This window comes from Macaca mulatta, chromosome 17 (genome assembly GCF_049350105.2).
Source record: "Macaca mulatta isolate MMU2019108-1 chromosome 17, T2T-MMU8v2.0, whole genome shotgun sequence".
NCBI lineage: Eukaryota > Metazoa > Chordata > Mammalia > Primates > Cercopithecidae > Macaca > Macaca mulatta.
This window is the reverse complement of record NC_133422.1, coordinates 93,269,078-93,283,803: the sequence shown is the minus strand read 5'-3', so window position 1 is coordinate 93,283,803 and position 14,726 is coordinate 93,269,078. Positions and strand designations below refer to the sequence as shown.

Here is a 14,726-nt window from a genome sequence, read left to right as displayed (position 1 = left end):
CAGCCCAGCAGCCCCAGCGGGGCTGTTTTCGGTAACCAAAGCGCTAGGAATCAACCTCTCTCTCGGCCTCTCCCCTTTCGGTTTCCTTCTTGGGTTGGCTGGAAACTTCACCCAGACACCGAAGCAGCTCTGCCCGGCCTTTTGGCACAGGCCACCGGCCGAGGCCCCGCGGGGCGCTCTCCCTCCCCAGGTGCCCCTGGACCCTGACCCTGCCCTCTGGGGCTCGCCCGGAGCCCGTTTCCCCATGGATCGCCGGGGCGGAGTGGGCTGGCTGGCGTGAAGAGGGGGCCACGGCCCAGCTCTCCCCGGCGCCGGCCCGGTGGGCGCACGGCCAGCCTCCGGCCCCGACTCGGTCCCTCCCAGCGCCCGCCCCAGCCGAGGCCCCCTCCCGGCCCAGCCGCCCGCCCGCCCGCGGGGGCGTGGGAGCGCCGCGGGAGCAGCTGGGACCCGGGCCGGGCCGGCAGGCGGCGGCGGCGGCTGCGGCCTAGGGCTCGCGCGCGGCCACCGGCCTCTCCCCTCCCCCTCCCGGAAGCGCGGGGCGGGGTCCCCGGCCGGGCCGCGGGGGCGGGCGCGGGGGCCGGGCCGGGACGGGACGCGCTTGGCGCTCGCGGGCTCGGCGGGCTGTGCGCGCCCACTCCCGCTCCAGCGGCCAGCGCGCGCGGGCCCAGGCCGCCCGGCTCCAGCCCAGCAGCAGCGGCGGCGGCGGCAGTTCGCGCGAGGCCCCGCGCCCCCAGCAGCTCCTCCCCCGCGCCGTGCATGGAGACGCGGCCCGCCACCCGCAGCTGAGCCCCCGCCGCCCGGCCGGGACCCGCCGGGGCTGGGGTGGCCTCGGGCTCCGGCCGCCCCGCCGCCCGAGGGTTGCGCGCGGCCCGCGGGCCTCGCCGCCCCGCGCGGATCGCCGCGGCCCGGCCGTCCCGTGCCAGGAAGTAGCCGTCCTGAGCGCCATGGCTCACTCCCCGGTGCAGTCGGGCCTGCCCGGCATGCAGGTAGGCGGGCGCGGGCCGCGGGGCCGGGATGCGCGACCGGGGCGGAAGCGGCAACTTGGCGGTGTCCACACGGCGCCCCCCTACGCCCAGCTGGCCGGGGTCGCGCCAGAGCCTGGCTCCCCGCGCGCCCAGCTCGGCCGGGGGTCCGAGTCGGAGCCCCTGATGTCCCTGCCGGCTCTGGCGGCCGAGGTCTCCGGCGTGTGCTTGCAGGAGCCGTAGGGACCGCGGCCTGGGTCCGGATGTGGGGGTGCGGGCGCCTCGTCCTACGCGCTCCCCTCGCCCCAACACTCCTCCGGAGCTGCAGGCCCTGGGTGGCCTCCTCCCCGGGAGAAGTGAGGTGGAGGGATGCCCTTGGAGGCCCCCGCCGGGTCCCTGGGCCCTGCGTGCGGGCCGGGTTGGCGGCGGCCCCCAGGACGCGCCCCCCCAGGCTCGTCCCCCACCCCCGGGCGGGCGGGCGGGAGACCTGGGCAGGGCGGGGACGGGGAGCGCGCCTGGACTCGTCCGGGCCCGAGCGGAGTAGGCAGGGCGGAGTGGAGGAAGGTGTAACCGCGAGTTCCACTTGGAGTGGCCTTGCACCTGCGGACTGGGGGGAAGTGCGAGCTGCAGACCTTTTGGAAGGAGGAATCCCTCGCACAGCCGCACACCAGGGTCCCGGGCCTTTCACTTTGAGACTTGGTTGCATTTACAGGAGTTCTTCGCCCAGTAAACCTCTCCTTCGGTACTTGGTGACATCTTGGCCTACCAGCGACTTTTTGAGGGATGGGGGAGGAGTTGAATTTCAAATTTACATGTATAAGTTAAAGGTTTTTTGTTGTTTTTGTTGCCATTGGGGACTGCTTTTAGCCCTTTGAAAAACAAAACCACCGTCCTTGGCTAACTCTTGTAAAGTTTGTAGGCGCAGAAATGGTGGCAAAATGCTTAGGATTGAAATCTTAGGATACAATTAGGATATGTCAGGAAAGTTTGCTCTCCCAGTCTAGCTGAGTGAACGTTAAGTGTTCGAAGAAAACCAGAAGCATCCAAGTAGATTACCGGTTGACTTATAGATACCAACAGGCTCATTCCCTGTGTGTTGAGGGCTGAGAAGCACAGTGCCCAGACCTGGGACTGCCTCTGGAGTCTGCCCGCGTTTTCCAGTGAGATCATCCCTCTCCCTTCTTTTTTTGAAACCATAAAAAGAAAACTGGATTTCACTGTTCACGTTTGAATTCTGGAAATATAAGAACTCAAAGTTACCGCTTTAATGGCAGCTAGAATTTTACTCCAACTGTGTATTATAAGCAGTATATATATGTGTGTATATAAATGTTTAAGCAGTAAATAAATATATATATTTAAGCAGTAACAGTATCTTAAGAGTGACTGGGAAGATGCTTGAAGAATATTCTTTTGTCGACTCTCGTTTAAGGAGCGTTGAATTTAGCATGCATTCAAAACCTAAACTTCTGCTGACTGCTGGGTAACAATCAGATGTGGTTTCTTGGTATTTCCTAAAGCCGCTTTGGTATGAATTTAGAGGTGTGTAGGTCAGAGTGAACTGGGTGAAAAAACGAATTTCTTACCAGTCGAGCAAGAAGGACTCTTGTAATGATTTTTAAAAAAACTTTTATCAATATTTCCTTTAGGTTGACATTTATACCGTGTGCATCAGGTTGGAGTCTAGCACAAATGCCTCACTTACTAGGTTAATTGGCCTTTGTGGATAGCCAATCAGTTTGAAAAGGTACTAAAGCCCCTTTGGCTGGTGCTGTGAAGTCAGTATCAGATGGTTACCAGGTGATACCTAGTATCTCACCTTTTCATTTTTGTCCTTTTTTTTTTTTTTTGAGTGGATCAGAGTTCTTAAATCTTGGGAAAAGAGGATACATTTCCTTAATAACTTTGCCTCTCAACTGTTACGTATCTGTTAGATTGTGTTACATGGGAACTGTTTTTGTTTTCTCAGTATGAAAGATGGTAAGTGTTTCTCAGGAGAAAAGATGATCAGATTTTCAGCTGTTAACAGTTTTACAGTTTTAGAGGTAGGAAAGTTGGCTTCTGCCAGTCATTCCTGTACCTAAGTACATCTACAGACTGTATGGTAACAAAGTGTATCATTTGGGGAAGAACATTCTTTTCTCCTTCCCCATCCCCCAAAAGAAAAACAACAAGCACATTTATTTTCTACTTCAAATTAGCAGTTGCTGCTGCCCTGGGAGGCTTCCCTAAGAGTTGTTGCTGAAGATTCAATTAAAAGCACACCCGCTTTCAACTGTTGTCTGCTAAATGGGAGGAGAGAAGTCCATATCTTCTATGGCTTGCCCTGATAGGCCTCATAGCCCCCCCTTTTTCTTGTCTCCTGACCAGGGCTTATAAGGAGTTGGCTTAGAAAGACAGCAGAGTCTGTAATCCAGCACTTTGAGAGGCCGGAGCGGGCGGATCATGAGGTCAGGAGATTGAGACCATCCTTGCTAACAAGGTGAAACCCTGTTTCTACTAAAAATCAAAAAAATTAGCTGGGCGTGGTGGCACAGGCCTGTAGTCCCAGCTGCTCAGGAGGCTGAAGCAGGAGAATCGCTTGAACCCGGAGGTTGCATTGAGCTGAGATCATGCCATTGAACCTCAGCCTGGGCGACAGAGCCAGACACCATCTCAAAAAAAAAAAAAAAAAAAAAGGCAGAGTGAATTTAGGTGGCCTAGGCAAGGATGCTTGAAAAATAACAACCATGTTAGTATAAACACCATTCTTCCGTGTTTTGCAAATCATTTTTATGCCTCTTGATTCTTACTGGTACCGTTTGAGATGTAGGTATTATACCATTTTGTAGATGTAGAGACCAAGGGACGCTTAACTGACCAAGGTGAGATCGTATATTATATGGCAGATTTGTTATTGGAAACTACTGCTCCTCCTGCTCCCACTCACCATGCAGTGTTACTGTTTTGTGGTTACTTTTGCAAACATTAAAGTTTATCTCATTGCCAGTTGGATTGGCCAAATAAATTAGAAATAGGAGGCCGATTTTTTAATTTATTCAATCAGCAGCCGTTATTGAACTTCCATGTGCCAGGTCCTAGGGGAGGGGTTGAAAGTGGTAGATCTGAATGAGGTTACCACTTTAAGTAAATGTTTAATGAAAGTTGCTGAAGCCTTTCCTTTTTTTCTCCTAAACCCCAGTTTTATATTTCAGTAGGGGAAAAAAATAGACATCATAAACTGAATGAAGGTAGTGACGACAAGTAAACATAAAGCGGGCTGATCTGTGGCTATAAGTACTCCGTCTTTCATTGAGCATTTCTTGTTTCACTCAATTGAGATTAAAAGGTTAGCTTCGGATGGAGGCAGGAACACCAATTGGCTTTGAGTTTGCAGAAATGTGATTTAAAAATGAGATTTCGGTTTGCACATTTCTGTTACCAAATTTTATCAGTCACTTTTCAACTTTTCTGGACCGTGACCCATGTAAGAAATAAATTTTACATCAGGATCAAAAACAAGTTTCAGGAGACAGTACTAATCCTTACTACGGGTTGAGTATCCCTCATCCAAAATGCTTGGGACCACAAGTGTTTCGAAGTTTGGAATATTTGCATTATATACTTGTTGAACATCCGAAATCAGAAGTGCTCCAATGAGCATTTCCTTTGAGCGTCATGTTGGCGCTCAAAAAGTTTCATATTTTGGAGCATTTTGGATCAGGGATGCTCAGCCTGTGCTTGTGATGTGCTGTTGTGGTACATTTAAAAAAGGAGCTGGTTGCAACACTAGATTGATTTCACAGCCCACTGGTTCCTGACCCACAGTTTGAAAAATACTGAATTATATACGTCACATGTATTGCAAATTGCAGGGCCTGGTTAATTTACCATGTTTCGAAGTTGTAAGTTTAACACAGTTTCATATTTGAAAACTCAGATAATTTAGAGGAATAGCTTAAAAACCTGAAGTTTCTCCTTGTTAACATCATCCTGTCCCCCTCGTTCCCCTTCTGTTTTTCTTGCTGCTTGGATAAACAGACCTTTGCTGAGAATGCCCCTTGCATCGAGGTAGTGAGACCGGTGTCTAATGGCCGGTTTGGGAACATAGGGAGCTTTTCTCAAGTGCTCTGCTCACCCTAGGGAAGCCTGTGCACTCTGGGACTCTGGGAAATGAAGGCAAACACAGGACAGCTGCATTTAATTGTGGCTTAAGTGCTCTTGTACTTTTTTTTTCTTGTTAGTGTCACATTTCCACGGGTTCTTTTCCGTTCCTTCCTTGGGAGATGCCTGCCCAGTTACCCTGTTACCATCTGCACCCTGGGGGAAGGTTGGTGTGTTACTGGGTGTGAAGAGTCAGGACTTCTGAGACGTGGGTTCTGAGAGCACCTCGGGGACTTGCTGAACTGTGGAGTGTGCTCTGGTGACTGACAGTATTGGACTGGGGAGCCTGCAGAGTATGGTGCCCGGAGCTGTGGGAGGCAGAGTTCAGAGCCTCAGTCCATCCTGTTTTCAAGAGGTCGGCTGCCTGCCTTGGGGCAGTGGGGTGCCTGTGGACCTGGGGGAGGCCTTGGATCTGTAGACAGCAGAAAGTATGGCACATTTTTGAGCAGATGATCTGTTCTGTGGGGCTCCTGCTTTCTCAGGTGTGGGGAGTGCTGGGTGCCCCTTTAGAAGGCATTGCAGCACTTCAGGGAAGAGGAAGTCCAGGGATACGAGTGGGGGCCCAGGTGTCAGTAGGACAGCCTAGGTGGATTTTTTTACTGTTCACTCAGCTTGGTGACTTGAACTCTCAGTGAACATTTTATAGTGTTTCATTACTCCCTTTGCTCTATGATCCTTTTTGCGGATCAATGCTAAAGAGTAATAAGGAAAGTACTCAGTTACTGTTAGTTACTGTTAGTTGCCTACGTGAGTGTCAAAAAACAAAAAACCTATTTTCACTACTCCGTGTTCCAAAGTGTAACAATGGTAAGAATTTGTTATGCTTGAAAGTGTTCTTTTTTGAGGGGGAGGATGGTCACAAGGTTTTTTTAAATTAGAAAAACCGAAACTTTTGGAGGAGTCCAGTCTCAGATCTGGGCGTGAGCGTTCTTGATAGCATTTCACATAGAACCAAGTGAACTTCAAGTAGGAATTGGTCAGATTAGATTTTCTAGCATGCTAACGGAGCAGAGTGGCCCTGCGCTAAGCAGTTAATTCCCATCCTCTTACTGACTTTGATGCTCTTCTTGGAGCTGCGTTCTGATACGTGGAGCTGAACTGCCTAATGTGGTGCAGGTTGAGGTTCATTTTCAGTTCAGTATTTTTCGAGGATCCTGGTGCAAGATGTAGGGTGAACAGTTACTGAGGGGATGAGCCTGTCGATGGTCACTGCTGCTTTCTGCTGTGCTTGTGCAGTTACACACACTCTAAAGCTGGAGTCCAGGCGTCCAGTGCTGTCCTGAGAAATGGGTCACTTAGCTCTTTATTTGGGTGATTATTCCCGGTGATTCAGAGCTGCCGTTGTGGAAGCTCCTTACCTGCAGGAAGTGGACCACACCCAACCCACCTTTCTGTGGCTTTTTTTAATGCCTTAGCTCAGCCGATTATCATTAATGGAATCTTGTGGCTGGCGTGAGTGCAGGAAACAGAAGTTGCACTCTGTTATCCACGGCTCGCCACGTAGAATCAGCCACTGTCGTCAGACTGGTTTGTAGCACTCATTTCCCATAATTATGTTTTTGCAGTGGAAATTATAAAAAATCTCAGTGCCAAATGCTTTGGGAAAAAGAAAAAAAAAACCTGCCTCCTGAGGTTGACTATGGAGTTTCTTAATCGTAAATGGCTCCCTGGTTTGCTCCTCAGTTTATTAGGGGAAATAAACTGAGATACGCCTTTGCTTGGTACAAACTGTGAAACATCCCAAATTGGTGGTTGCCAGTCACTTTATGCGCACCCAGGGAACAACATTGTTGACTCTAGAGACCTTCCATTGTGTTTCTTGAGGGTTCTTCGTCAGCAAAAGAAACCTTTTCTGTTCTGCGCCCTATTGATATCTGAATACATTGTGGGAACATTTCAAGTTTTAAATTAATGCTTACGAAATACGTAGCTGGGGTTTATCTTCCTATTATTTTAAGTCTCTTCCTGTTTTTTAAGAGAATTTTAGGCCGTAAGGTTTGAAAGAACTGTTACAGGTGCACATCCTTTGTTTTATTTGTAATTACTTAGGATTTTGTTTAGTTTTTATTTAGGAATGTCTAATGGGTAGTTTTGTAAGGTTGGTTGGGAAAGATAGCAGCTGCTTCCACTTCCCTCCATTTCTTATTCCCCGAGGGTAGCCCCTTTGATCTCTCCTGGTTGATTTTCGTTTTTGTTACTCCTCAATTTATGAGGAACATCAAAAATTGGGCGCCGTGGCTCACGCCTCTATTCCCAGCACATTGGGAGGCTGAGGCGGGTGGATCACTTGAGGTCAGGAGTTGAAGACCAGCTTGGCCAACATGGTGAAACTCCGTCTCTACTAAAAATGCGAAAAATTAGCTGGGTGTGGTGGTGGGCGCCTGTAATCCCAGCTACTTGGGAGACTGAGGCAGGAGAAGTCTTTGAACCTGGGAGGTGGAGGTTGCAGTGAACTGAGATGGTGCCACTGCACTCTAGCCTGGGTGACAGAGTGAAACTCCATCTCAAAAAAAAAATTGCTGCCTTTTTTTTTTTTCTGGTTTCAGGTGTAGTCTATAGACTTTGGACCCTGCGGATGAGGATTTATTTCTCTTCTGCTTGCCTGTTTTCCTCACATGGACTCCCCTCTCTTTCCCAGCAGAGATGTGGGAATGTCAGTGAGGTCGGAATGCAGTGTGTACACTGATGGACTGCAGACTGATCCACAGCCCGGCCGTGATTACTCAGCCATCGTTACTGATCAGATCTCTTTTGGAATTCTTTTCTTTTGGTAATACTTAACAGCTCATGCAACCCAGCACTCTGCAGTTATTGCAACCTTGTCTTAGGAAGTTCGGGTGGGCACCTGTGCCCTTCGTCCCCTGCATATCTTCTGTGCTTCTTGTGCTGCCCCCATCCTCTGGTCTTCCTTTGCCCTCATCCTCTGGGGTCCTTCTGCTGCTCTCTTGTGTTGAATATCTTTTTTTTTTGGTGTCTCCTGTCATTGTCTTTCTTGGCTTATGCAGGGTGTTGATTGGGCATATAGTGTGCTATTTTCTGTGAACAGGCAATGTGGGAGACAGGCTTTTCAAAAATTTCTTTTCTCCTTCTCCCTCAGTTGATATTTTAGCATGGTATAAAATTGCAGGGTGGACATTCATTTCCTCCAGAATTTTAAAGGTGTTTCTCCACTGTGTTTTAGCTTCCGGTATTGCTGTTGAAGATGGAGGCCCCGCCAGCACTGGCTTCTGTGTGTGCAGGCTGTGCTGTTCTTCCTGGACCTAATGGGATCTGAACTTTTTCCTTGTGTTCTGAAGTTTCACAGTTATGCGTCTTGGAGTGGGGCTGTTTTCGTTTCTCGTGACAAATACTTGGTTAGGCCCTTTCTGTTAAGTGACTCAGGTCTTTTTGTTGATTTTTTTCTTTGATTCCCCCCACCCCCCTGCCCCCCTTCCATTTTCTGTGTTCTTTCTTTCTGAAAGTTTGTTACTTGGGTAGTGAACCTTCTGGACCGGCCCTCAAATGTTCTTTTTTCTTTTTTGAGATGGAGTCTCGCTCTGTCACCCAGGCTGGAGTGCAATGGCGTGATCTCCATTCACTGCAACATCTGCCTCCGAGGTTCAAGCAATTCTCCTGCCTCAGCCTCCTGAGTAGCTGGATTACAGGCACCTACCACCATGCCTGGCTAATTTTTGTATTTTTTAGTAGAGATGTGGTTTCACCATGTTGGTTAGGCTGGTCTCGAACTCCTGACCTCAGGTGATCCACACGCCTCAGCCTCCCAAAGTGCTGGGATTACAGGCGTGAGGCTCTGTGCCTGGCCTTCGTTCCCTGTTTTTAAATATGCTGCCTCTGCTTCCGGCTGTGTCTGCTGCGGCCTGGTCCATATATCCTCAATTTTTCCTTCCTTTGCAGATAGTATATTTTCCATCATTTCCTTGGCTTTGGGAGCCTGGCTGTGAGGTGTGGGGTAAGCTGTCTGACTGTCTACCCACTTCCGTAGCTGACTTTGAGGCTCTGCCTGGTTCACTCATTCCCACAGCAGAGGGACCTGGTGCGGTCATTCCTGAGAGCTGGGGGTCCAGCACTGTGAGTTAAGTTAGTTCTCTGCTGGCCGGGCGCAGTGGCTCATGCCTGTAACTCAGCACTTTGGGAGGCCAAAGCAGGTGGATCATTTGAGGTCAGGATTTCAAGACCAGTCTGGCCAACATGGTGAAACCCCTTCTCTACCAAAAACACAAAAATTAGCCAGGCGTGGTGGTGCACGCCTGTAATCCCAGCTGCTTGGCAGGCTGAGGCAGGAGAATTGCTTGAACCGGGGAGGTGAAAGTTGCAGTGAGCCGAGAGGGTGCCATTGCACTCCAGCCTGGGTGACAGAGCGAGACTCTGCCTCCAAAAAAAAAAAAAAAAAAAAAAAGTTCTCTGCTTTCTGCACTTCCGGTTTAGTGTTGTCTTCCTCTACTCCCCCCACCCCCTCCTTTTTTTAAAAAAAACAGAACAACAACAACAAAAAACCCCTACTTACTTTCCAGCTTCTGAGATTTCATTGCAGTTGTCTTCTCTCCGTTTCAGGTATGTGGTGGTTTTTAGATTTATGGTTTTAGTGGGATTTCAGGATTGACCCAGCTAGATGCTGCTCTCCGTGTGACCCCTCTCCCTCCAAGTTGCCGTTCTTCAGTTTACAGGTGAAGAAATTCCAAGGGCCAGGACTGACTGCTGGGCCAGGGCAGCGGGCAAGATCCCGGAGCCTCCGTTCTCTTCATCATGAGATTGCGCCTCTTGTTTTCTCCTGCTGTAAATAAACAGCAGTATACATGTCTGCTTATTTTTCCATCTCTCTACTGGACAGTGGCCTCTGCCTCCCCACCTTGAACTGAGAACATGCTCTTGTTTCTTCTCATGTTTTTGGTGCTGAGATCCTGTGGACACAGAACCATGTCTGGGAGCTTCATAGGATCTCTCTGGAGAAACGCTTGCTTAAGTTTATGATGCTTTTGGGTTCCAAACCCCGGTCCAGAATTGAGTATATGCTACTTGGCAGGGCGGAGGTGGCATCAGTCTGGTCGTATGTTCCATGGTGGTCGGTGCAGGACTGGGGCACACGTGTGCCACAGATGCCAAATAGCCCGTCGGACGGCCCGGGTGCTGTGTGGCTGTCCCAGTGGCCACGTGTTGGCAGATTGCATGTTGCAGAGTCAGTGGTGGACACAGAACCATGTCTGGGAGTGATGTCTGTGCGCTGGGGGCACCGCACAGTGCTGACCATAAATCCATAGCATGTTAATGGATGGAGGACTTGAAGGGTGCATATCTAAACAGGGAAAGCTCTTCTTTGGGGTGTGGCCTTCAAGCGATTTCTTGCTTAAGGACAGAGTAATTTCTTGGGTAGAATTTTACAGCAATGAACCATTGAGTAGAAATGAAAAACAGTCTGGAACTTGGAGACTGAGCCTTAGCCTGCAGTTATTTTAGGTATAGTTTCGTCGAACTTTGGGAACGTGTTCAATGTGGTGACTTCAAAGTTGTTAAACTGCCCCCTGAACTCCAGATGAAGAAAGGTACTGTTTGAGTATTCCTTTAGTATGTGTGATGCGGTTTCCTGGTACCACGTATTTCTTGAGCGGTAATTCACACGAAAAAACTGGTAGCACGAAGCCTCGCTTCTTCAGCAGTTCTCCAGCAGAGGTTTCTTCTCCCACCTGCTTCCCTGTTGCTTGCTGTGGGTAGGTGGAAGGAGTTACTGAGCCTGTGGCGTGGCTGGATTTATGTCAGACTAGAAAATAAACGTCTTTGGAATTTGGAAGCCTTGTAGGAAGGGGACTGCTTTGATTGAGTTTTCCTCAGGGAGGGCCGGGCCCCTTGGTGAACCCTCAGGGTCTCTGTTGAGTGAACGGCTGTCAGAATAATTTTACAGATGAGAAAACCGAGGCTTATGAAACCTGCCCAAGGCCTCGGCTAGAAAACAGCGTCAGTGGGGCGGAAGCGCTGACTCGGAGGCCAGCATGTGTGTGCTTTTCCTTCTTCCTGACTGCGCGCTCCCTGGCATGTCAGATTCCCTACACCGCATCCCCAACACAGCTCTGCTTTCCTGACCATCACATTGTCCCTCCAGCCTCTGTGAAACCAGCTCAGTTCAGGCCTGTGAACAGGGGATGTTTTGGGCATTTTTATTTCCCTTTTTTTTTTTTTTTAATCTTTAAAGAAGAGTGTGTTCATGTTTCGTTATTATTCATTTTTTTTTTTTTTTGAGAAAAAAAATCTCCATTTTGTTGGGGGCAGGTCCTTCCCCCTTAGCCTGGCGTGCTTCTGGCTGGCAGGGTGCCTGGCACAGCGGGGTGGGCAGCTGGTGGTGTGGGTCCTTGTGGTCCTGTGCCCAAGGGGCCGGGCCTTCTTGGTGGTGGTTGCATGGGAGGAGGTAGCTGGCCTTGGCTGCCACCCGCATGCCCACCGCCTGGTGCTGGAGCAGAGGGAGCCCTGGGCCTTCAGCCCACCAGGCTGGCGCTGTGCTGTCTGCGCACTCCTCCTGATCGGGAAACTTGTTCCTGGATTATTTTTAACCCGCTTCCTGGAATTTAGGATTGTGGGTATGGGGGGCGGTGACTTGGACTTTCAGATGTTTTCCCTGTTCCTTTATCTCCATTCTCTGTAGTGAGCTCTGAGTCCCACCTCCTTAGGGTGGGCATGGAGCTGCTGACTGACTTCTGTTCATTGCCTTTCAGGTATTGGCCAGACAGTGGTGTTTGGATGGTGAAGAAGTAATTGATAATTTTTTTTTTTTTTTTGAGATGGAGTCTCGCTCTCTGCCCAGACTGGAGTGCGATGGCGTGATCTTGGCTCACTGCAGCCTCCGCTTCCCGGGTTCAAGCGATTCGCCTGCCTCAGCCTCCCAACTAACTGGGATTACAGGCACCCACCACCGTGCCTGGCTAATTTTTATAGTTTTAGTAGAGACAGGGTTTTGTTTGCCCTGTTGGCCAGGCTGGTCTCAAAACTCCTGACCTCAAGTGATCTGCCTGCCTTGGCCTTCCAGAGTGCTGGGATTACAGGTGTGAGCCACTGCGCCCAGCCCTCTAATGGAATATAAGACCAGTCACCTGGAGGGCTTGATAAACTGCAGACTGCGGGCTTTGCCCTACCGCCCTGGAGTTTCTGATTCTGGGCGTCTCAGAGGGAGTTTGTATTTTGAACAAGTGTCCTGGTGTATTGCCACCTTGAGGATGACACTTTGAGAACCATTACTCTGGAGAATTAAAAAGAACCCTGAATCCCCATTGCTCCCACTCTAGTGCAGCACACAGTAGCCTTGCCCATTTGAAAAGGGCTTGATAAACTGCAGACTACAGTCTTGTAGGACGTTTATTTTCTAGTCTGACATAAATCCAGCCACGCCACAGGCTCAGTAACTCCTTCCACCTACCCACAGCAAGCTACAGTCAGTGCTTGCAGGCTTGTATTTCCAAAGACTGACTTTGGAACCACTGACCTAACTTTGAGAATTGAATAGGCTTTTAATTATAGGACTCATTAGAGCCTTTACTATTTTAGCAAGTATTTATAAACCTGTTGGGGGCAGAGGATGTGTGTTCCATGTCTTTTTGACCTTGGAACTTTATTTTTATTTTTAGAAATGGGAATCTCGCTATGTTGCCAGGGCTGGACTCGAACTCTTGGCCTCAAGCAGTCCTCCTGCTTTCTGCCTCTCGAGTAGCTGAGATTACAGGCTTGCGCTACTGTATGCCACTTGGCACCTTATTTCATAAGCAGTGCAACTCTCAGACCTAGGATGCAGTAGTCCTTTTGGAAAACCCCTAGAACAAATGCTCTGACCCTGATAATTCTCAGATTTGTCAGGATAACTTTTCTTTTTTTTATTTTTGAGACATACATACACACATGTACATGCACCCATACACATACACACACACTTCTTGAATGTTAGCTTTTTAAACATTTATTTATTTTTATTTTTTTTTAAGATGGAGTCTCCCTCTGTCACCCAGGCTGGAGTGCAGTAGCCGGATCTCGGCTCACTGCAAGCTCCGCCTCCCGGGTTCACGCCATTCTCCTGCCTCAGCCTCCCGAGTAGCTGGGACTACAGGCGCCCGCCGCAATGCCGGGCTAATTTTTTTGTATTTTTAGTACAGACGGGGTTTCACCATGTTAGCCAGGATGGTCTCGATCTCCTGACCTCGTGATCTGCCCGCCTCGCCCTCCCAAAGTGCTGGGATTACAGGCGTGAGCCACCACGTCCGGCCTAACTTTTCTTAACTGTGGTATTGGGCGCTGCTCCTGACTTCCTGATCGAATGTAAGTGCCAGCCTAAAACTCAGGGCCGTTTTTAGTACCCAGCTTCCTCCTCTCTGCTCTTCAGCCCCTCTGCCCTGGGTGGGCTCAGCTTCCTGTGGTCCTCCAAAGCTCAGTGCCTGTGCCTGGGCCTTTGAACCTACCCCTCCCCTTGCTCAGCCACTGCAGGATTCTCAGACTCAGTACCCCTTGCCTTCCTCTGCCCAGGGAGCCCTTGTAAGGGGAAGCTCCCGAGCAAGCTCTGTATCATCTGTCCAGCTCCTCTTAGCTCCAGGTGCTGGGATGCCGCAGTGGTGAGAAGTGCATACCCTCCCATGTTTTTCCCACTGATGAAATGACCATCTTTGGTTAAAACTGATTTTCTTTTCTCGATAGCTGTTGTGTTTAACACTTAACTAAATATAATACTCTACGTATATTTCAGAATGGGGAAAAAGTGTTTCATATCAGTAGAGTTTTCAGTGTTTGGGATGCTGGCTTTTATGTACAGTTGATTTGACTTTTGATTCAGAAGTGATCTCTATTTCTCTGTTATCCCCCTCCCCCCTGTTTATTTTAATAATGTCAACTGTTATTAGGGTGTACTGGAATTGGCTAGACTTTGATTTTACCAGGCTTTCTTATTTGAGGGTTTTGGGGTTTTTCGCTTTGCTTTTGGTTTTAAGTGCATTGTAGTTTTTCTGAGGCTTGTTACAATTCATTACATGAGGAATTGGAAAAGTGTTTTATACGGCATTTTCAAATACAAGGGTAAACAGCACATTATACAGACTTAGGGGATTGACCATGTCAGGAAGGGAAGTTACAGAGGTTTGGGCTTTTTTTTCCCTTTGTTAATGAAGAATCTGAAGTCTTTCTAAAACAGCTTGTGTCATTCAGAATGCCTTCCCCTATGTTGTCTTCTGCAAGAAAAGACGAGCTTCTGTGAAGTGAAACTACTTGCATTTCCTGGCCTCGTTCCCCCGACTGCCTGTGTTTATTTCTAAAGAATAAAGGCAGAGGATGTGATTGAAGTGTGCCATCTAATAGCATCGGTATTCTGGGTACACACTAACAAAATTGACCTGGGGCCATTGGTGCCAGCCTTGGATGTTGTGGGATGGGATTTCATTTCCCTGGAGGCACGAAGCAGTCATCGTTTGAAGTGATCACATAGTTTAAACAACTTCGGTTGAAAACTAGTTCTCCAAGTGGCATCCCTGGTTCCTTTGGGATGCATTACTGTGTGTGTGGTGGAGCAGATCGTTTCTTGGGAGGCCTGAGAAGGCTTGAGAATCTCCCCAACCCCCAAATATACGGACATTTCTGCGCATGCATGGATGTTCATATAAAATATGT

General features: G+C 49.3%; 1 protein-coding gene and 1 pseudogene across 1 annotated transcript in view; both read left to right on the top strand.

Moving 5' to 3' along the window:
• LOC701144 (dehydrodolichyl diphosphate synthase complex subunit NUS1 pseudogene) overlaps positions 1–280 on the top strand; it is a 46,374-nt pseudogene extending 46,094 nt beyond the window's left edge.
• Positions 281–918: 638 nt separating this feature from the next.
• STK24 (serine/threonine kinase 24) overlaps positions 919–14,726 on the top strand; it is a 129,817-nt gene continuing 116,009 nt past the window's right edge. Inside the window, 1 exon segment of the mRNA NM_001266859.1 lies at positions 919–986. Within this exon segment, the coding sequence (NP_001253788.1) occupies positions 945–986 (42 nt within the window). The 5' untranslated portion in view covers positions 919–944.